Source organism: Geotrypetes seraphini, chromosome 3 (genome assembly GCF_902459505.1).
Source record: "Geotrypetes seraphini chromosome 3, aGeoSer1.1, whole genome shotgun sequence".
NCBI lineage: Eukaryota > Metazoa > Chordata > Amphibia > Gymnophiona > Dermophiidae > Geotrypetes > Geotrypetes seraphini.
Genome location: NC_047086.1, coordinates 144,897,312 through 144,920,713, shown reverse-complemented (window position 1 = coordinate 144,920,713; position 23,402 = coordinate 144,897,312). Strand labels below are relative to the sequence as shown.

The 23,402-nt window shown below is 42.6% G+C and overlaps 1 protein-coding gene across 1 annotated transcript in view; it reads left to right on the top strand.

Moving 5' to 3' along the window:
• RNF217 (ring finger protein 217) overlaps positions 1-23,402 on the top strand; it is a 266,249-nt gene that overhangs the window by 149,603 nt on the left and 93,244 nt on the right. Inside the window, exon 2 of the mRNA XM_033937183.1 lies at positions 23,039-23,272. Coding sequence (XP_033793074.1) covers positions 23,039-23,272 — 234 coding nt within the window. The remainder of the gene's footprint in view (positions 1-23,038; positions 23,273-23,402) is intronic.

Below are 23,402 nucleotides of genomic sequence, written 5' to 3'. Positions count from 1 at the left end.
TCTACGAGCCAATTTTGGAGGCCAAACTAATGACATACCGAATTTAATTAGACCAACAGATGATATTAGAGCAGACATGATCTGGAACCAATTCGCCACCCCCGACTGGAACTTTTTCTGCAAATTGTTTTCTAAACATACGAAAAAGTACTGTTGGTTAGATATTTGCCCTAGCAACGTGCTGAACAATGCGCCCTTTTCTTTCAGAGCAAACCTCTTCAAATGGGTCACTTTCCAATTGCATGAAGGATGATTTGGGCAGGAACTAGGACAAATCATAGTCACACTTATCAAAAACCCAAAGGACTCCATTACATGCGCTAATAATTACAGACCAGTAGCCAATATTCCGTTATTCACTAAAATACGTGAAGGATTAGCAAATGACGAACCGGTCAAATACTTACAAAAATTTAATATCCTGCACAATTCCCAATCCGAATTCCGTTCAGGTTACAGTACAAAAACCGTACTAGCTTCACTAATTAATCAGCTTAACAACCTATTTAGCTTAGGTACCAGTGCCCTGATCCTCCAACTGGACCTGAGCAGCGCCTTCGATCTGGTAGATCATAATCTAATGATGGACTGCTTGAATTCAGTTGGAATCACAGGTAATGTACACAAATGGTTCCAGGGTTTCCTGAGAAACAGATCTTATCAAACATATAGTGCAGGTAAATACTCTTCTCTATGGACAAACTCCTGCGGAGTCCCGCAAGGCTCTCCACTCTCACCAACACTGTTCAACATATACTTAGTCCCTTTGGCTAATTTACTACAAAGTCTAAACGTGACATTCTACATATATGCTGATGATATCACTATACTAATACCAATCATTCTCAACAGAGCTAAACAACCTAATCTCAAATATCCTGGAAAAAATAGAACAATGGATGTTGCAGTCAAAACTGAAATTCAACCCTGAGAAAACTAAGATCTTCCTAGTTAGTCCTAATGATAAACTCAGAGAAACTTCCATCCAACTTAATGGCCAAAAATCTGAAATAGCAAGTTATATCAAAATCCTGGGAGTAACTATAGACCGACACCTAACGTTCGAGAAATACACAGATCAACTGACTAAAAAATGCTTCACTATTTTATGGAAACTAAGAACTGTAAAGAAAAATATTTTGACATGGTGTCCTTTAGGATACTAGTTCAATCCACCATCCTATCCACCTTAGATTATTGTAATATCACATATCTAGGGTCAACCAAGAAAACACTACAAAGACTTCACCTGGTTCAAAATGCTGCTGCACGTTTGATCTTTGGACTGAAAAAGTTTGACCATGCAACTCCATTGGCTCCCTTTTGAAGCTAGAGTCATTTTTAAATTCAGCTGCTTCTGCTATAAAGCTATCTTTGGATTACTACCATCATACTTATCTTCCCAATTAAATCCTTCCACATCAAACATGAACATAAGAAACGGACATGTTCATGTACCCTACTGTGAAAACCTGCCGTTATAAAAGTTTTTTAGACAAAACTCTAGCCTTTCAAGCGGGGAGAATGGATTCTTGGATGTGTTCTCTGATTGCCCACTCCCAATCTTACTATGAGCTTAGAAAATCACTGAAAACATATCTGTTTGGTAAATTTATGCGATGACTTTGCTTTGTATCACTCTACATTGTATCATGTTGTATTTTATTGTATTGTATAGCATTGAATTCTATTGATTCCTACTGTATCATGCATCTTCGCTGATATGCCTCAGTTCTCTTGCTGTTAACTGCCCGGATCTTCTGGTTGGGTGGTATATAAGAAATAAAATTATTATTATTATTATTATTATATTGCTACATGGTACGTCCACACCTCGAATACTATGTGCAATTCTGGTTGCTGTATCTCAAAAAAAGATGCAGCGGAATTAGAAAAGGTACAGAGAAGGGTGATGAAAATTATAAAAGGGATGGGATGACTTCCCTATGAGGAAAGGCTAAAGCGGCTAGGGCTCTTCAGTTTGGAGAAGAGATGGCTCAGGGGTGATATGACAGAGGTCTATAAACTACTGAGTGGAGTGAATCGCTTGTTCACTTTTTCCAAAAATACTAGGACTAGAGGGCATGCGATGCAGCTACTAAGTTGTAGATTTAAAACAAACCAGAGAAAATATTTCTTCACCAACATGTAATTAAACTCTGGAATTTGTTGCTGAAGAATGTGGTGAAATCAGTTAGCTTAGCGGGGTTTAAAAACGGCTTGGATAATTGCCTAAAAGAGAAGTCCATCGGCAGCCATTATTGAGATGGCTTGGGGAAATCCACTTCTTATTCCTAGGATAAGCAGCATAAAATCTGTTTTACTACTTAGGATCTAGTTAGGGACCTGGGTTGGTCACTGTTGGATACAGGATACTGAGCTTATTGGACCTTTGGACTTTCCCAGTATGACAATTCTTATTTTTTTATCTTCTGAAACTAGGAAACTGGACATCTAAATGGGAAGAGGGAGGGAATGGGACTTATATTCCGCCTTTTTGTGATTACACATTCAAAGCGTTTTATATATTTATATATTTTGTACATGGGCAGTGGAGGATTAAGTGACTTCCCAGCAGCACTGGGATTTGATCCCAAAACTCAGGATGCTGAGGCAGCACCTCTACCACTAGGCCACTCTTCATCTAAATGATGAAGGGAGAAAAGAATAAACCTAACTACAGGTACAAAATGCTAAGTCCTGAGTTAGGTATCACCATCCAAGAAAAGGATCTTGGAGTACATTGACATTTTCAGCTGTGTGCTAAAAAAAAATGCAAATAGAATATTTAGGATTATTGGAAAAGGAATGGAGAACAGAACTGAGAATATTATATCTCTGTATAGGTCCCTGATGTGAGCGCACAACTAGAAAAGTTTCAGAATAGGTTGGCAGAAATAAAAAGGGGTTACAGCACCTCCCTTAGGAAGAGAGGCTAAACAGGTTAAGACTCTTTAGGCTGATAAAAAGGTGATAGTGGTTCTTATGATAACATTTTTATGAAATCATGAGTGGGGTGAAGTTTCAAACAACACAAAAACAAGAGAACACTCCATGAAACTAAAGACCAGCAGATTGAAAACAACTTGCAGAATTTGTTTTTTCACATAGTTCATACCTTTAGTATCCCTGGTGGTCCAGCGGTGAACCACGGCAGGAGTGACCTTCCTTCGCTCCTGCCCATGCACAGCCGTTATTTGATTGGTTGCCGTGAACTCTTAGCAGTCAATCAGCTAGTGGCTCTGCACGGGCAAGAGCAACCTTCCTTCGCTCCTGCCCACGCAGAGCCACTAGCTGATTGGCTGCTGCGAGTTCCTGTGGCTGCCAATCAGCTAGCAGCTCTGCATGGGCAGGAGTGAAGGAAGGTCATGCCTGCCGTGGTTCATCACTGGACCACCAGGGATACTAAAGGTATGCGGGGAAGGCAGGTGGGAGGTATAAATTCTTAGAATCAACATGGACAGGAGGCAGGAGGGATCCTGCCTGTCCTGGTCACTGCTGGACCCCGCAGTTTGTGTAGCCAAACTTAATAACACTTTTAGGCTTACAAAGAAAACATTTGACAGTTTAATGAGGAAAATCTCTACAGCTATTGCTTTCCACTGATAAAATAATTTCATCCAGGAACATCCAAGCTGGAATGGCAGAGAATGTTATGTAACAAGGGATCCATCTGCTTAACATGCACAAATAAGGAATAAAAGAACGGTAGAATCTTGCTTATCCAGCAATGTTGTGTGTGTTATAAGAATGGCTAGAGTCCTCTATGATGCATCATTAGTTCCTTTTCTTTTAGCAGCAACTGTCAAGCATTATTTCAAATCACATGTTTCATGTTTATTTGATATGCTGCAAGTCAGTGGGAGACATCTGAGCACTTTATGTAATTAAATAAATAGGGGTCCATAAAATGATCCAGAGAAAAGGAATGATGAGTACAGTAGGCAGACGGTAGCATGGAATATTGCTACTCCTTGGGCTTTGGTCAGGTACTAGTGATCTGGATTGGCCACTGTGAGAACGGGCTAGCTATTGGGCTTGATGGACCATTGATCTGATCCCAGTAAGGCTGTTCTTATCAATGAAAGGAAAGAACAAAAGGCCTCAAATCACAATATATAAAATCTATTATAGATAGAGGTGAGAGTTGCAATAAATGGTGTTAGGACACATGGAAAAATCTAATTTCACTTCTCCAGTTGTTTATGAATATCTTTATATTGGCAACCTTGTGACTGGAACTCATAGCATTGACAAGGCTTATTGGTTATTTTTTCATTCAATTTTCTATACCGTTCTCTCAAGGGAGCGCAGAATGGTTTTATATTAATTTATTTAGGTACTCAAGTATTTTTCCCTGTCTGGCCTAGTGGGCTCACAATCTATCTAATGTACCTGGGGCAATGGGGGGGGATTAAGTGACTTGCCCAGGGTCACAAGGATCAATGTGGGTTTGAACCCACAACCTCAGGGTGCTGAGGCTGTAGCTTTAACCACTGCGCCACACTCTCCCCCTTTGTCAAGGAGATTTTGCAAATGACATGAATCAACCTGAGTAAATGGGTGACAAACTGAGGCCATGAGTCATGGATTTGATATACAGTCCATTCTTTTTATTCACAGTAGTACAGTTCCTAAAAATGTTCACAAATGGGGAAATCAAGAATAACAAAATGCTGAGTCTAAGGGAAAATAGAGGCTAGGTCCCAGCAATACAAGTTGTGCTTCAAAGCCGCGGAAAGTGAACAATTGATCCTATTGGGAAAATTAGCTTAGGTTCCTGCATGGGACAGTACTTGGAGTACCTCTAGATCAGTGGTCTCAAACTCACGGCCTGGGGGCCACATGCGGCCCGCCAGGTACTATTTTGAGGCCCTCGGTATTTTTATCATAATCACAAAAGAAAGATAAAACAGTTTCTTGATCATATGGCTCTTACTTTTGTATTGCTGGGACCTAGCCTCTATTTAGCTATAAATGACAATATTATTATTAAGACTTAGCTAAAAGGAAAGATTTATAAACTATAAAGTTTTACCTCATGCAAAAATTGTCATTTCTTTAATAAGACATTAACTATTTTTTCTGAGGCCCTCCAAGCATATGCAAATCCAAAATGTGGCCCTGCAAAGGGTTTGAGTTTGAGACCACTGCTCTAGATCAAGGGTGTCAAACTCAGGCCCATGGGCCAAATCTGGCCCACAGTGTAATTATATTTGACCCGCGAGAAAATACCAAATGTCTACTAGAGCTGTCCCACCGGGTATGTCAGTGTAGGACAGCTATACTATCTTCACGATGTGTGTCAGTTGTTTTTAGACCTTTCACTTTTAATTATTTATTTTTAATCGGGTTTTAATTCATCATGTGTACCATCGATTTCTTTAGTGGGTTTTTTTTTTGTGCCACTTTTTTCTTATGATTACGGTTGTGACTACGGCACTTGTCATGTGACACCCCCCCCCCCCTTTTAAATTGCTGGCGCTTTCTGAGCTGGTTTTACTTTCGCTTTGCTCAGCTCAGAGCGCTACAGATTGTCTCTACTAGGTAAGAGCCACCATGGTTTTATTTCATTCTTCTTTTTATTTTTAACGTGCATATAGTTATTTTAAGTTATCTTAAGTTCCCATAAAATAGCTGATAGTTTTTATGTTTTCTACAGTCTTTTGCTACACTTTGATGTTTGTTAGTGCAGGACAGCTACACTTTTTTCACGCTCTGCAGCAGAGACTTTTTATTTATGCATTTTTAAACCTTTCCCCATGCAAAGTTTTGTTATTCATTTTTCATTATTTATATATATATATATATTTTGTTGGGTTTTAGTTTATTATGGGCCTCTTCTATTAAACTGCGCTAGCAGTTTCTAGCGCGGAGTTCCTATGAGCGTTGGGAGCAGCGCGGGCCATTCAGCGTGGCTTTCTGTGCTAAAAACTGCTAGCGCAGTTTAATAGAAGAGGCCCGCAATGCTTCTTTGGCCACTTTTATCTTTACACTCTTTTAGGGCTCCTTTTACAAAGGCGCGCTAGGGCCTTAACGCGCAGAATAGCGCTCGCTAAAATGCCGCATGTGCTAGCCGCTACCGCCTCCTTTTGAGCAGGTGGTAGATTTTTGGCAAGCGCGCACTAATCCGGTGCATGCGGTAAAACCCGTAGCGCACCTTCGTAAAAGGAGCCCTTAGTTTCTTTTGCCGAACCTTGTCCTTAAACATGGTTACGACCATGGCACTTGTTCTGATTGGCCCTTGACTTTGTCGAAGTTTTTAATTTTCGCCCACTGTGTATTTGAGTTTGACACCCCTTCTCTAGATGCTTGTCATTTACTCTCTTGACCAGTGTCTCTCAAATTTTTAGCTCCGGCACACTAAATGGAGCAAATGTTTTTCACGGTTCATAGTCAGTGGTGCGCAAGACACCAGCGCGCCGACAATCCAGCGTTGACAATTCAGCGCAAGACAGAAGCGCGCCGCTGAAAGCCGCAGAAAAACTTATTTTTTAAGAGCTCCGACAGGGTGTGGGGGGGTACCCCCCCCACTTAAATGCATAGTGTTCGTGCTGCTGTTGGGAGGGATGTGGGGGGTGCAACCCCCCGCATTATAGAGAAAACGGAACAGTTTCCGATTTTTTTCAGGAAAAGTTCCGTTTTGTCTATAATGTGGGGGTTTGCACCCTCCACACACCCCCAACGGCAGCGCAAACACTATGCATTAAAGTGGGGGGTTCCCCACACACAGAGCTCTTAAAAAAAAAAAATTTTGGCAGCTTTCAGCGGCGCGCTTCTGTCTTGTGCTGGATTGTCGGCGCGTGATTATCCCATCACCGTTTTTCACAGCACATTATATAACTGAAATTATCAAATTGCAAAGCTAACAAAAAATTAAATTTGAGGTAATTTAAAGTTCTTTAAATTATGTATTGGTGATTCTAATAATGGTGAAACTAAAGTAGATAGAATTGCTAATCAATGCAATGGATGTACTTGATTACGAGTGCAAATTAACACAAAACACGGCTCAACAATTGACAAGCAAACACACATTTCATCATCCACCAACAGGGGTCAAAATAAGAGGATCCAAACAGTAGCAAAGCCTTGATTTGCTTTGTTGCTCAAATTAGGATAACTACTGCATAAAAAAATAAAAATACTTGCTATTACCGTATTTTCACTCATATACCGCGCACCCGTGTAAAACGCGCACACGGATGTCAGAGAAAGGGCGGGACTGCCGGAAGAGGAAGCAGCGCAGACGCAGGGCTCAGAGAAGGGGCGGGACCGCCGGCAGAGGAAGCAGCAGGACAACGGTAGGCAGCTTCTCAATGATGGGGGGGTGGGTGGGAGGCTGAGGGGGTGCGAGCGGTCCTTCGGGGTGGGGGTGCGGGTGCAAGTACGAGCGGTTCTTCGGGGTGGGGGTGCGAGCGGTCCTGCGGGGTGAATCGGACGTCGGGGGGGGGAACTATGTAAAAAAAAAGTTGTATAACGCGCATGGTTATGCACGGTTTGTAAAATCGTGTATAACGCGTGCGTTATATGCGTGAAAATACAGTAGTTTTCAAGGATCAGTCACATCAAAGAATGATGCTTCTTTGGGCAGTCGTATCCTTACGCACACAGACACTCATAACATTGACAGACTTGCTTACGTAACATGCATGTCAACTTTTCTAGTGTGAACTTATGAAGGGAATGTTAAAAAAAATAAAGTAAAATTCTGGAATCTCGCTTGGCACACCCAGAATCTCTTCGGGGGAAACCAGTGTACCTTGGCACACAGTTTGAGAGAAACTGCTCTGGAGCCATATCTGGAAGCAAACGTCAGACTGCAAAGTAAAAATGAAAGCATATGATACTATTTTATTTGGCATGTCAATGAAGGCAAAGAGTCAAATATCCTCAAAAAATAATAAGCTCTTGCTAATTATGACTGGAGTCGCCATTCAATAAATTACTTTTAATTGGAAGAATTGGAGTAGATTAAACTTTAATTTCTGGTGGAATTCTTTGTGCCATGTATATATAAGATGGAAAGAATATTAGCCACACAGAAAAAAACATTTTAATAAATTCAAGGATGTTTGGGGACAATAAACAGATTATTGTAATGAGTAAATAACATTTTTCCCTTAATTATACAATTGTAACAGAGAGGGTGGGGGTAGGGGGTTTCTGATCTTACATTAATTGTTTGAATTAGTAGAAAAGAATATATTATATGAGATACGTGATTACATATGATATGGTAAAGGTGGGAGGGGGGTGATAAATTTCATTAATTTAAGATGATTGTAATAGGAATTCAAGTGATGTTTGTAAGTTTAAATGTTATTTCCGATTACACTTGTTGTAAGTTGTAAAAATGAATAAAGAATAAAAAAAAAAAATGAAAGCAAAGAAAGCTGTTTTTTTTTTTTTTTTTTTAAAGAGCAGGATCGCAAATACATAAACACAGCAGCATGAATGGGGAATATCGGTCACAATAGATGCAACCACCGATAAGCAAAATCATGCATCGGGAATGTGCGAATGATGAGAATGGCACGGGGACAAATTTGTCTTCGTCCCCGCAGGAACTCAATTTCCCTGTCCCATCCCCGTGAGTTTTGTTGCTGTCCCTAGCCCCATTCCTGTAAGCTCTACCTTAACCACACAAGACTCCAATACTTATGATTTTAAAGTGTTTGAGGCTTGTGCAAATGAGGTCAGAGCTTAGGCATTGGTGGAATGAGGCATTATGACATCACAATCTGAGCTCTTGAAAGTTGCTACTTATGATTTTAAAGTGTTTGAGGCTTGTGCAGATGAGGACAGAGCTTAGGCATTGGTGGAATGAGACATTATGACATCACAATCTGAGCTATCGAAAGTTGCTACTTATGATTTTAAAGTGTTTGAGGCTTGTGCAGATGAGGACAGAGCTTAGGCATTGGTGGAATGAGACATTATGACATCACAACCTGAGCTCTCGAAAGTTGCTACTTATGATTTTAAAGTGTTTGAGGCTTGTGCAGATGAGGACAGAGCTTAGGCATTGGTGGAATGAGGCATTATGACATCACAATCTGAGCTCTCGAAAGTTGCTACTTATGATTTTAAAGTGTTTGAGGCTTGTGCAGATGAGGACAGAGCTTAGGCATTGATGGAATGAGGCATTATGACATCACAATCTGAGCTCTCAAAAGTTGCTACTTAGTGCAGATGAGGACAGAGCTTGCAGGAATGGGTCAGGGACAGGAAAAGAACTTGCAGGGACGGGAGTTCGCACCGGGATGTGGAAAGATTTGTCCCCGTGTCATTCTCTAGACTGTACCTCCTTTCTGTGGTACAGCCAAAGCAGTTTATGTTCAGGTACCTCTGAGTTGTGCCTGCTGTGATAAGAGAACAAAACTGACTACATTTCAGTACTAGGATATTACATTACATTACATTACATTAGTGATTTCTATTCCGCTTGTACCTTGCGGTTCAAAGCGGATTACATAAGAAGAAGCTGGACATTTCCAGGAGGGTACATGACATTTAGGGTAAGACATAGTTACAGAATGAGTATAGACTTGGTAACATTGGATGAGAGCAGTTATATTACATTACATATCAAATCTTTTTCCGGTTTTTGGTCGGTTGAGGATTTGGTGTCAGGGAGTGGGTAACCTGGTCGGTGTATGTGGAAGAGGAGATTAGGTGTTATGAATATGCTTTTTGAAAAGTAGCGTTTTGAGTTCTTTGCGGAATGCTTTGAAGTCAGATGTTGAGGTTAATAATCTGGTTATGGAGGGTTCGAGTTTTGCTGCATGCGTTGCTATGAGGTTATCGTAAAGCTTTTTACGATGAGTGCCGTTGAGTGGTGGGTATGAGAATGGTGTCAGTGTTCTTCTTATTCTGGGTGGAAGGTTCCGGTGTAGGCGATCGATTAGATAGGCAGGTGCTGTACCGTTGAGTGCTTTGAAGATTAGACAGTATAGTTTGAATTGGATTCTGGCTCTGATCGGTAGCCAATGTGAGTCTAGGTAGGCGTTAGTTATGTGGTCATATTTTCCGAGGGAATAGATTAGTCTGAGAGCCGTGTTCTGAATGGTCTGTAGTTTTTTGATCATTTTTGTAGGACATGGTAGATATAGGATATTGCAGTAGTCCACAAGTCCTAGTACCAGGGATTGAACAATGATCCTGTAGTGTTCTTTGTCAAAGAATTTCCTTATTTTTCGTAAGTTGCGCATTGTGAAGAATGCTTTTTGGGTAGTTTTGTTGATTTGAGTCTGCATAGTGCAGCATCTATCTATCAGCACTCCCAGGATTTTGAGGGAGGTCTGGATTGGGTATTTGGTAGTTTTGATTTCCAGGTCTGATATGGATGGGATTTTGTCCATTTCAAGCATTAAGAATTTGGTTTTATCCGAGTTTAGTTTTAATTTGTGGTTTGTCATCCATTTTTCTACTTCGTCCAGTATTGTTTCCAAGTGTTCAGTAGCGGAGTTGTCTTGGGTTTCGAAGGGGAGGAGGATAGTTATGTCGTCTGCGTAACTGAAGTTATATCTGTTTCCTGTGAACCATGTCATCCATCATCTGCTGTCCTGGACAACTGCTATCAATCTTTGATCCCTAGGTTTCAGTTCCTCTCAACCATTCATATGTCCACCAAGTGATGTTATTTTTACTGGTTCAGTGCCCATTCAATAGGGAAAGGCATATATTGTACTGTTTATCTATGCAGTTGCCAGAGCAATTCATTTAGAGCTTGTTGCAGGCCACATTACAGAAAAGATCTTACTAGCCATGAGGAGGAGGTTTACGGTGAGATAGTTACTGTGCAAGGTTCTCTATTCTGGCAGTACAAAGAAAGGATAGAGGGTTGGAGGGTTGGTGAAGTCAAAGTGGACAGTAGGAGAGTGATGAGAGAAGATGAGTTAAGGATGGGGGAGAAAGGTTACGAGGATAAAGGCAGTAGAGGGACAAACCTGGGGATAGGAGGGAGAGAACGAAGTGAGGATTAATATGCTCCTGTTTGGCCATCTGACCTCTGGTGGTAATACTGTGAGACCTCATTAGGGGGGTTCATAGACAACGGCGCGAAAAACAAAAGCGCGCGCCGACAATTGAGCGCAGCACGTGCCGCCGCGCTGCTCTAAATTACAGTTTTTAGGGGCTCCGACGGGGGGTTTTGTTGGGGACATCGCGCTGGCGTTATGGGGGGTTTGGGGGGTTGTAACCCTCCACATTTTACTCCACATTCCCTAAAAACAGGGAAAAAGTGAAGTTTTCAGTAAAATGTGGGGGGTTACAACCCCCCACACCCCCCACAATGCGGCACGATGTCTATTAAGTAAAGTGGGGGGTTCCCCCCACGCCTCCCCCGTCGGAGCGCTAAAAACAGTAATTTAGAGTGGCGGCGTGCGCTGCGCTCAATTGTCTGGGCGCGCCTTTGTCCCGGCGCGCTTTTGACCTGACACCCATTAGGGGTTAGGGGCACCATTTTGAAGAAGACAGGCAAGGGGTAGGAGTGAGTGGGGATTTCTCCTTCCCCCCGGGACTACTTGGGGGAATCAGAGTCTTGGGCCAGGCTATACTAACCCAATGCAAGCATTGATAGAAGGGGCAGGGCTTATAGGGAGGAGAACTTTGATATATTTGTCCTATTTCAGGGGTGGGGTTAGGGGCATTGGACCCACTAGGTTATTGCCTTTTTATAAAATTACCCTGGGGACAGAATGTCTTTATAAAATGTCTGGGGGCTAAATGGCTCTCCAAAATGTTTCAGAGATCAAGGCCAGCGGTTCCAATGAAAGGAACCTCCCTTAAAACTAGCCCAGTACATTTCTGTGGGAGAAACTGTTCCAACTTATCTGCCATAGAAACGATGCTCAGAACTCCGATGCTACAGGGAGTACCACCCAACCCATACTGCGGGAACAGCACCAAAACATAGCTCCTCAATGCTTATGGTACCCAAAGGGGGAAGAACATGCCTGAGGGTTTGTGGTAAGCACAGCTCTTGTGGATTTTAAAATCCCTGTCAAATCCCACTCTGCCTGGCCATGTTTCTGAACCCTGCCCACTCCACCTCCTGGCTCTACCCCCTGAAAGACCTCAGTTTGGTGGCCCTGGCACCAACAACCAACCACTGTGCACAGGGTAAACAAGGGAAAAAGTTCTTTAACTTACCTTGGCATGCCGATGTTCACCATATGGAAACGCTGTTCTCATGCCACTGTCTGTTTCAGATTCAATCCATTCATTCTATTTTTTATTGAGTTTACCAGTGTTATTATTTATAACGTCTTGTGTGACAATTCATAAAACCTCCAATTTAGCATCTTATCTGCTTGCCATAAGTTACAGAAAAGCGTTAACTAGAAATGAGTTTTTAATAATTTCTTAAAAATGCCATGGTCCTGGCATAATCTCAGGTGCCCTGACAGGGCATTCCATAGCTTAACCCCTTTGGTCTTTGATCTCAGTCTTTGGGGTGGTCCATCCTTGGCTTTCCTGGTTTACATCAAAGGCAATGAAGGATGAAAATGACTTGCTCAGTTGTTTAGGTTACCGTTCTAACCACTAAGCCGCTTCATTCACATTGTGGGTTTTTACATTCTCTATGCTCACTTACAACCTGCTGCTGTCGCCGTAGCTGGAACTAGTCTCTGTGGTTTTGCCTATGGTTCTTCTGGAAAATGGAGGGGGAGGGGGAACCGAGAATAAAGTTCCTGAAGGGCATGAAAGGAGTGAGCAAGATTCTAAAGGTGTGTGTATTTGGGGGAGGGGGGAGAGGAGTGTTTCAGAAAAGTCATAAATGTAGTTCCATGGCAGGAGTCCACAAAATATGTTTGCCTGGGGCCTAATATGTGCCTGTTTAGCTTTCAAGATCTTACATGGCATCCTCCCTCCCGTTATCCCACTCTTCTGGAACTCCTCTAACCCTAATTCCACTAGATCCTCCCAAAAACTGAAACTATCATTCCCCTCTGCAAAAGGTATCTCCCGCGTAGGAAAACTAGGAACATCCTTCCCCTTTAGAACCACAGAACTCTGGAACAACCTCACATCCCCGCTCAGAATTTCAAGCTCCCTCCAATCCTTCCGCAAACACCTGAAAACTTGGCTCTTTTCAAAAACCTAACACCTCCCGCTCTTTGGTACCCTGTCCCTCTTTATCTTCCTAGCTCCTTTCCTATAACCCTTCATTGTAGCTCCTTTTCAACCTAACCCTGTAAACCGTGCCGAGCTCTATGCTTGTGGAGATGGCGCGGTATACAAACCTAAGGTTTAGTTTAGTTTAGTTAAATTTTAAAATCCTATCTTTTGAAATCTGTTGTCAAGTTACATGTAAAATTTGATATGTTATCTTACTTAATTCTATGATTTTTGTTTTCCAACCATCCGCCCACTCATTCTTTGCTCTTTATGATTTCCCCAGGGGTTTTTTTTTTGTGTGCTAAAAAGCAAACAGAATTATGGTACTTAAAAAATAAGAAATCCAACTCACATGGAGTCACTCTTCACTCTGGCCAGACTCCAGAATTGAGCAGACTATTTTTTTTCTTCTAGTTAAAATAGGCAGAATTAGTAAAGCGGCAGAGATTACGAAAGAGTCTGCCTAAGATAAAGAGGGACTGGCCAGTTGTCCGACAGTTTTGTTTTCGTCTGCCGGTAGTATGAGATATTACAGATGTTTGTAGGAGTTTAAATCGGCAGGCCTATTAATGATGCGTGCAAACTCAATTTCTCATAGTGGACAGATAATACCCCTAGACTTAGCTGTTTTGTAGCTAATTGATGTTTGAGAAACTGTTACATATGATTTGCATTCTTTTTCTGCCTTTTAATCAGCAGATTTCCAGCTCGTCATGTGTGCAGACAGCGCTGTTCCTCTGTGTGCCTTAGTTGCAGCTCTGCAACACATTTGAGCTGTATAAATGCAGTGGGACGGAACGAGCCAAGTCATGTGCGCGGTTGTTAGGCTTTCCTTCTAAATTCCTCTGCGGTTAGCAAAAATACATTCTCTCCAAGCTCTTTTAATGACTTAACCTAATTGGTAGAGGTGTAGAGCCACTAATAGCCCCTAACAGTTGTATGCAAAGGATTAAGGGCTAGATTAACTAAGCAAACCGATCGATTTGTGAGCCCTTTGCGACCAGATTTCCCTCCAACCCCATTCACTAAAGCCTGTAGCGATCCAATCCTGACCTTCCCATGCAAATTAGCAAAACCCCATGCAAAATAGCCAAGCAATTGATTCACTAACAATTGCTTGGCTATTTTGAATCAGGTTTTACTATTGGCAAACCAGACTGCTGCAGACCTGTTGGTAACTGAATTACTGACAGGTTTGCAAGTTTTTTTTACAGGCCTGCCTGTCTTTTTTTATTCATTTTTTTCCATGGCACAGATATTTTGCCTGCCCTATTAAAAAAAAAAGACAGGCAGGCCTGTCAAAAAACATCTGAGGGCCCCTCCCCCGGCGACCCACTCCCTCCTGCAACCACCCGATGATGTCTTCCCCACCCGCGCGAATATGGCATGCAACTCCCACCCCCCCCACCCCCCACCCCGACTGGCGCACTGCACCCCCAACCGGACTGGCCCGACCTGGCCCAAGATCTCCCCTATACCTAAAAGTTGGGAGCAAGAGGGGTGCTCAGTCCCTTCTGCTCCTTAGGTCTCCCTCCAGCGCTGTCTTCCAGAGCAGGAGGAACCGCAAAGTCTTCCTGCTCATTCGTCTCCTCCTCTCCTGGATGACGCACCGCAAATGTGGGCCTTAGGCCCTGCCCCAGTGCATTATGTGATGCACTGGGAGGAGCCTAAGGCCTTGATTGGCTCAGGTGCCTCAGACTCATCCTCTCTTGGGAGGGGCCTGTGGCACCTGAGCCAATCAGGGACTTCCTTAGGCTCAGCATTTTTTAGGGGTTTGGGGAGGGAGGAGGCACTTCGGGAGGGGGGCTTTTAGTTTTATTTTTTAACTGAGCAGTTATTTTGCATGTGTAATACACGCAAATTATCTGCCTGATTAAAATAAAAAGCCGGCAGAAGCCCTGACAGCAGTGACAGGAGGCTGCTTCTCCTGTCACTACTGTCAGTGTCTGCACATGTGTCAGGATCGCTCTCTAGTGATCCTGGCCGTGGGTAGGAGGCGTGTTAACGATTGTCCCCATAAGCATGCAGGCCTTTTGTGAATTTGTCGTTCTGCATGCAATCGGGAACGGATCAGATACGGAATCGGGGGTTAGTGAATCTAGCCCAAAGAGCAGGAGTAGTGATGAGCATCTGTTTTGTATCTCTTTTGAGTCCCTTTAGTTAACATACTTCTCATTCCAGGCTGCTTTGTACAAATGTTCCCAGTCTTCCTATAACATAAGCTGAAAGGCACACAGTATAATTATATATCACATTTAAGATTTCTACTTAGTAATGATATAATTGTGCTGTTCTCACAATATATTCAGTTGGAGTGTGAATACTGTAGAGCCTACTTAAAACTGAGCAATCTTTTTTCTTTTCTTTTCTTTTTTTAATCTTCTGTATGGTGAGAATTAAGGGAGGGAGAAAGCTACAAATGTGTCATATCTACAGTTGCTAAATTTAAAGTGATTGCCCTGCATTTTCTTGCAGTGGTACAGGAACTACAGAGGAATTGAAGGTAGGCTGCAGGTGAAAGCGGTGGTCTGAGAACCTAACAAAGCAAGGGCTCAAATTCCATTGGGTGGTACTTCTTGCGACTATGGACAAGTCACTTTACCCTCCATTATCTGAGCTACAAACTCAAACACTGAAGTGCAAAAATTATTATTTTTTTAGCAAAAGGGGCTCTCTCTGCATTAAGCAAATACATCTACAAGTGAAAATATTTCTTTACGCTTTGGAATTTGTTGCTGGAGAATGGGATGAAATGAGTTAGCTTGGCGGGGTTTAAAACAGGCTTGGGTAATATCCTAAAAGCGAAGTCTAGGCCATTACTGAGATGGCTTGGGGAAATTCACTGCTTATTCCTACGATAAGCAACATAAAATCTATTTTACTACTTGGTTCTAGCTAGGTACTTGGGACCTGGGTTGGCCACTGTTGGAAACAGGATACTGGGCTTGATAATAATAACTTTATTCTTCTATACTGCCGTAGTCGAAAGACTTCTAGGCGGTTCACATTCGAAGAAGGCTGGACAATCAGCAAATGCAATTCTTATGTTCAAAAGTGCCATTATTTTTGTTTATTTATTCATTCAATTTTCTATACTGTTCTCCCAGAGGAGCTCAGAACGGTTTACATGAATTTATTCAGGTACTCAAGTTTTGTTGCTGTCCCTAGCCCCATTCCTGTAAGCTCTATCTTAACCACAGAGGAGCTTTTTTTTTTTTGCGTATCGGACGCTAATGTTACTGTTCATGTATGGCAAGTGCAGAGAGTTAATGCGGGAGTATTTTCACTCTACTATTTAGAGTGCCCATTTTTCCCTGTTTTTCCTGGTGGGCTCACAGTTTATCTAATGTACCTGGGGCAATTTAATGTCTTGCCCAGGGTCACAAGGAGCAGCGTGGGTTTGAACCCAGAACCTCAGGGTGCGTAAGCTGTAGGTCTAACCACTGCACCATACTCTCCCCCTCTTTTGTGCTAGTTAATGTGCAAACATAAGAATAGCCTTACTGGGTCTAACCAATGGTCCATCAAGCCCAGTAGCCTGTCCAGGTCACTGACCAAAACCCAAGGAGTAGCAATATTCCATGCTACCAATCCAGGGCAAGAAGTGGCTTCCCCCATGTCTTCCTCAATAACAGAGTATGGACTTTTCCTCCAGGAACTTGTCCAAACCTTTCTTAAAACCAGCTATGCTATCCGTTCTTACCACATCCTCTGGTAACGCGTTCCAGAGCTTAACTATTCTCTGAGTGAAAAAAAATTTCCTCCTATTGGTTTTAAAAAAGTATTTCCCTGTAACTTCATTGAGTGTCCCCTAGTCTTTGTAATTTTTGACGGAATGAAAAATCGATAAACTTGTACCCGTTCTACTCCACTCAGGATTTTGTAGACTTCAATCATATCTCCCCTCAGCCATCTCTTTTACAAGCTGAAGAGCCCTAATTGTTTTAGTCTTTCCTCATACGAGAGGAGTCCCATCCCTTTTACCATCTTGGTTGCTCTTCTTTGAATCTTTTCTAGTGCCATTATATCTTTCTTGAGATAAGGTGACCAGAATTGAACGCAATACTCCAGATGAGGTTGCACCATGGAGCGATACAGGGGCTTTATAACATTCTTAATCTTGTTAACCATCCCTTTTTTAATAATTCCTAGCATCCTATTTGCTTTTTTGGCCACCGCCACACATTGTGCGGAAGATTTCATCATATTGTCTACAATGAGACCCAGATCCTTTTCTTGGGCGCTAATCTCCAAGGTGGATCCTAGCATCCGGTAACTGTGATTCAGGTTATTCTTCTCAATGTGCATCACTTTGCATTTGTCCATATTAAATTTCATCTGTACATCAGTCTCCCAAGTTTGCACTTGAGGTGATGGAGGAAGAAGTGATTTTTCCATGTTTACTACAAAGCTGGCCCCTTTTGCAAAACAGGCCACCTTTTGCCATGTGTAGTAGACTAGACCCAAAAAGTTGCTTAAATTTGAATGTTGATTAGCTGCTGTAATGAAAAATCATGCAAACAACTAATTAATGTTTAGAATTGCCAAAACAGGTATAAAAAAAAATAAAGACTTTCTGGGCAAAAACATAAAGGGTGCCCACAATAACACTACTTGATTTTAAATGGTTACAAAATCAAAACTTAATGGAATATGTTTATAAATACAGCAAATACAAGTCCCAAAAAGCATGATCTTACACAATCGCTTTTACTTTAATTGGTGCAAAAGTTACAACCTTCAGACAATGCAACACAATAAAATGACCAGGTATTCCTTAAGTGGCCCCTGTGATCACCGGACATTACTGTTTGTGGCTTTTTCCTTTGGGGATACATGAAAGACAGAGTGTACTTACCTCCACTACCCACAACTATGGATGATCTACAGGAACACATCACTGAAGCTATAAACGCGATCACGCCGGATATGCTTCGGAGAGTCTGGTCAGAGCTCGATTATCGCATCGATGTTTGCCGAGTAACAGGTGGGGCACACATTGAGTGTATGTAATTCAACAGATACCATATGAAACTTTATGAGGTGATAAAACTGTAGCCTCAAAGGTGAAAGAATATTCTAATAAATTTTGGTTTTGTAACCATTTAAAATCAAGGAGTGTTTTTGTGGGCCCCCTGTATATTAATTACACCTCACCAAGATGGGGCACAGGAGTCCAGAGTGAAACAGAACCACATTTTGCACAGTAGCAGCCTCTGAAATGGACCATACAGCTCCATCTCCCATTTTTCTATGGGTCAGCTACTGATATTCACAGGAAGGTGCTATCGGGGCTGGAGCAAAGAGAGTTATCCTGCCCCCCCCCCCTCTTGCTGGAGTAACACCCATGGTAGGGATGGGCAGCAGTTATACACAGATGGTCACGTGAAAGTCAGTACTGCCCTTGTGTGCTACAATATTACATATTGTCAGAACTGGAAATGCACAGAGTTCCACAGACCTTCTATAATAAAGGAGTAAAAATTTAATTAAAAATGATGGAAGCAAATTGCTAGAATGACTTTTCTGAAAATATTTATAAAATACAGTATTTAAAATTGCCAAAGCTTGGTTACTGATATTTTTTGTGTATTTCCCATAGCCTCAGTGTCTACATAAAATTCAATAAGCTGCATTTGGCCTGTGGACAACAGGTTGCTCATCCCTGATTAGTTGGATTAGTCAATATTTGTGTAGAGGGGAATGAGTATTCTAGAGTGGAAGGGCCTAACAGAGGGGGGGGGGGTGTCGCGGTTCGACATGGCAGGAGGGCTTGGGCATCCTCCTGCCTGGATCGTTGTGGGAGGTGGATTCTGTAACCGGTGTTGTTTTTGACAGACACCGGTTACAGAATCCAGCTTTTAGGCGAAGGACAGGCTCCTCCTTCGCCTAAAAGCCCTTCTGTTAGACGTTTGGGGCTTAGGTGTTTATTTGTTTCATTATGGCTGAAAAGTGTAGACGTCGTGTGGGTGTACTTTTAGACGTAGTGGTGATTGGACGTTTAGGCAAAGGAAGGCCATAATCAAAACAAGGACGTTTGGTTATGGACACTTTCCCTGCTTCTGGGTTGAACGTTTAAGGACTTAGGCCAAAAGGGGACTTAGACGCTTTTTTTGATTATGCCCCTCCACAGCTTTAAGTTAAGCAACTTTAATTTTTTGATTTGTTCACACTGATTTGAGATTAATTTGGCACGAACTGGCACTTTTTATGCTTCAAAGTATGGAAGATACAGCAATGATTGGGTGGTGAGGTGTATAAGTGGGGTTTTGCCTTCTGTAAAAGCCCCTCCATATCTCTGAGCTGATCTTTACATATGTATAGCATTGTCAAATCATTACTATTGCATATCCAGGGAAGTGGGTTTTTTTTGATTACACAAACTTTTTCACTCCCTATTTTTTCATTTTTGTAATTGAGGTATTTTTTATACCTTTTTCCCTGAATATTGTTGACTTAGATAAAAAATTGACAAGAGGGATGTCCACTCCCACCTGCTGCCGCAACCCTCCCCCACCCCACTGAACTGACACCCCCCCCCCCCCACCAGGACTCCCCTCCTTTCCCCCACTTCCCGTCCTTAGAAAAAAATTCCTCCTGCTTCAGCCCCCTGGTCCTCGTTCCCTCCCGGAACCACTCCCATACCTCTGAGTGAAAATGACAGCAGGAGGGATGCCCAGTCACTTCTGCCCACAGGCCCGCCACTCCAAAATGGCAGTCTTCCCCTTCCCAGTATATCCTAGGATGCATGGGAGGGGGTCTAAGGCCCTGATTGTCTCAGACAGCCAAGGCCCCTCCCCTGAATTCCCTTTAAAAAGTCTGTTGCTAACAGAAGTACATGCATTATTTGTCTTTTGGGGGTGGGGGGAATTTTCACCAAAAGTGTTACATACTTATGAATGGTTTCACTTGGGCTTTCAAGTATACCCATCAGGTTTGAACTGTCACAGGATATATTACCCACAATTTGCTTATTGTAAGTTTCTGGCCTTCTTGTTGGCTGGCCTTCACCTTTTTTGGATAGCAAGAAAAGAGGCAAGATACAGCTGCAGCAGTCTACTTTATAAGTCCAAAGAAAAAGGAGCAAGAGCCAGTGGCCATCATAATAAACACTTTATTAAAAGAGCAACTTTTGACATTTTAGAAGACTTTCATTGGTTTTCAAAGTACACTGAGCTCTGAGAGCTCATTTTAAGCAACCTATTGGCTTTTCTAAATGTTTTTTTTACCAGGCATGGTTTATGTTCCTGGAATAATGTTTATTTTGCCCCTGATGCAGGCTCTGGTTGCTCTTTTAGTATTCTGATTTCCCCATTTCTTTTTCAGTTCAAAGATTTTTATTGATTTTAATAAAATACAAATGTAATATAAATGTTAACAAGGCAAGATACAGACAAGTTGTACAAAGCAAAGAATCATAAAATATTATCTACTAGTTTTTTAGTCCTTTACATTAACAGGTGCTAGCAGCCCTTCTTCCTTACTTTTTTCTCCCCTCTGTCCAGCAACAACCCCCCCCCCTCCATTCTCTGCTCCCACTGTCTAGCAGTAGGCCTTTTACCTTACTTTTACCTTCCCCCCTGTCCAGCAGCACCATTTGTTCCAAATTCCAGCGGTCTCTCCCTATCATCCTGATCATCGGACTCTCTCCTCCTCTTCCCGTTGCCGGAGTGCCTGCAGTGCCGCCTTATGTGGAGCTATCTCCAACGCTCACACTCTCTCCCTGTCCTCCTCCAGGGTGCTAAATTCCCCCCCCCCCCTGAAACAGATAGGGGTGGGTGAGGGAGAAGAGGGAGTCCGGGACACCTAGGTGAAGAGGAGGAGGGAGGGATAATGAGTTAGAGTTGATTGCGCAACTGTGTGCAGCGGTCCTTCGCTTCCTGTTCATTTCCATGGGCAGTGGGGTTTTTTTTTCATGTAGGCCGGCATTGTTTATTTATTTTTTTTTTTATTGAGGTCGGCTTCCAACCGCCGCGTGTGCCGCAAACAGCCGCACATGCCGCAAATGGAACATGGCCATGGAGGCGGGGTTTTATTATAGAGGATGCAATGCAATATTATAGAGGATACACGCTTAGGGTTTTATTATAGAGGATGCAATACAACAAGCTGACCCCTGCCTATCTAATAGACTGATAGATGTGAACTTCCCCATTTCTGACTAATAGGAAAATAGTAAATTTGCCTTTTTCAAGCATTCATATAGTAATTTTTTTTGGAGACTAACATCTGCAGAAAATTTAAGACATGCAGATTTAAGGGAGGAATTCATCAAGGATCACCCTTTACCACACCTTGATGACCCTTGGGATTCAGCAACCTGTAATATCCCAATATTGCAGGTTGCTGAATCCCATCTTACAGGAATAACACAGCTTGTAAGCCACCTTGCAAACAGCATTATTCCCTTGGGCCAGGAGCATAGGGCTATGCAAAGCCATAGCATGATGCTTCTGGCCTCCAGCACTGGGTTTCCTCCACCCACAGACCTAACTCCCTTGATGTTCGACCCCCACCAGGTATACTCACCCCATCTCATGGCTACCTGACTTATTATTAGTGGTCCGGGAAGAGAGGGTCTGGGGAGTTGAGGGGTATCCACTGGGGGTGGTCTGGAGTCAAAGGCTCTTTGGCCAGGAGTGTTGCCAATCTCTCCTGGTCACTCCAGCGCCATCATCAAAATTGTGCCCTTAGTGGCAGTCATGCAAGACTGCCTCTAGGGGCACCATTTTGATGACAGTGCTGGAGTAGCTAGGAGTGCTTGGGCATCGCTTCGGCAGAAGAGCGGCGGACCCTAAACCACTCCCCATGGACTCCTCCAGACCACCAGTGATAATACAGGTAGCCATAAGGGGGGTTAGGTCTGTGAGGTAGTTCCAGCGCCACCAGCCAGGAGCATTAGTCTGTGGCTTTGTGTGGCTGATGCTCCCGGACAGTAAAATGACCTCAGCAAAAAACTGTCTTTATTTTCTGTGGTATTTCGTCCCCAAGTCAACTTGTAGTGTATTACCGCAAGTCATGTTAGGCTGTTTACATAGTAATGAGATGCAAAGCATGCATTTGCATATTTTGCATCTCATTACACCATAACACACAGTGACCTTAATGTGCTATTTTTAGAAAACCAGCATTAGAGTCAACTAACATGACTTACAACCCTAACACCACTTGATGAATTATCTCCTTTCTACCAGTCTGCCTTGAAATGCAGTGAGTTAAGTTGGTAGAGGGGATTGAAACTTCTGGGGATAAATATATGAGACTAGAAAGAAATAAACCTAAGAGAGAGGGAGATTTAGAAGGCTACAAAACAGGATGGAGGGATAAGAAAAGGGAGACTGTTGGAGGACCTTTGGTGATTGCTTCTTTGTGTGTGTTTTGGATGGGAATGGTCTGGTTTACTACTCTTATTTTCCCTAGAGACACACAAAATTGGGGAGGGGGAGAAACGTTAGTAGCTGAGGTCCTAAAGGAGTTGTGGCAGGCCATCCCTTATTTCTCCCTCATTCCCACATCCCATCCATGGTGAGAAAGGTTGAGAGAACTCTTAGCTGCAGGTTCTTACATTTCTGTGCAGGTTCTTAGATATAAAAAAAATTGTTGAAGCCTCCCCTAAGCAGCCTGACCTGCACATAAGTCACTGCATTTTGACATTGACTTTTTGCTCATTCTCTGGACTTCTGCATTTATATATGGGGATTCTACTTTTCTACTTAACAGTAACAAAGTCATTAGTTATAAGATAATCGTAATCTGTTGCAAACTTTTAAATCTATAACACTCAACTTATGACATGTTGTGTTCTGTTTCCACCACTTTTAAACTGGATTCTGTCAACATTGCAGGAAACCAGCTGAGAGGGTTTTTTTTTAATAACTATAATGCAGCGCGATCCCTTTCTGTTTACTTGCAGGTACAGCTGAGTCAAGCAGAGATCAAGTGCCCAATCACCGAGTGCAGCGAACACCTGGAAGAAACGACGGTCCTCTACAACCTGCCACATGATGACATCATCAAGTATAAGTACTTCCTGGAACTCAGCCGCATGGACTCCAGCACCAAGCCATGCCCACAATGCAAGCACTTTACCACCTTCAAGAGAAAGGGCCACATTCCAACACCAGCCAAATCGGAGAACAAATTCAAAGTGAGCATGTTCATCCAAGCTAAGGATTAGATGTCACATGCTAGGAGCAAAAGTAGGACTACATTTGGCTGGCATTTAGAGGGCTTTCTTCCTTTACAAGAGCCTCACGTAAGCTCTGCTTTAGAATGTG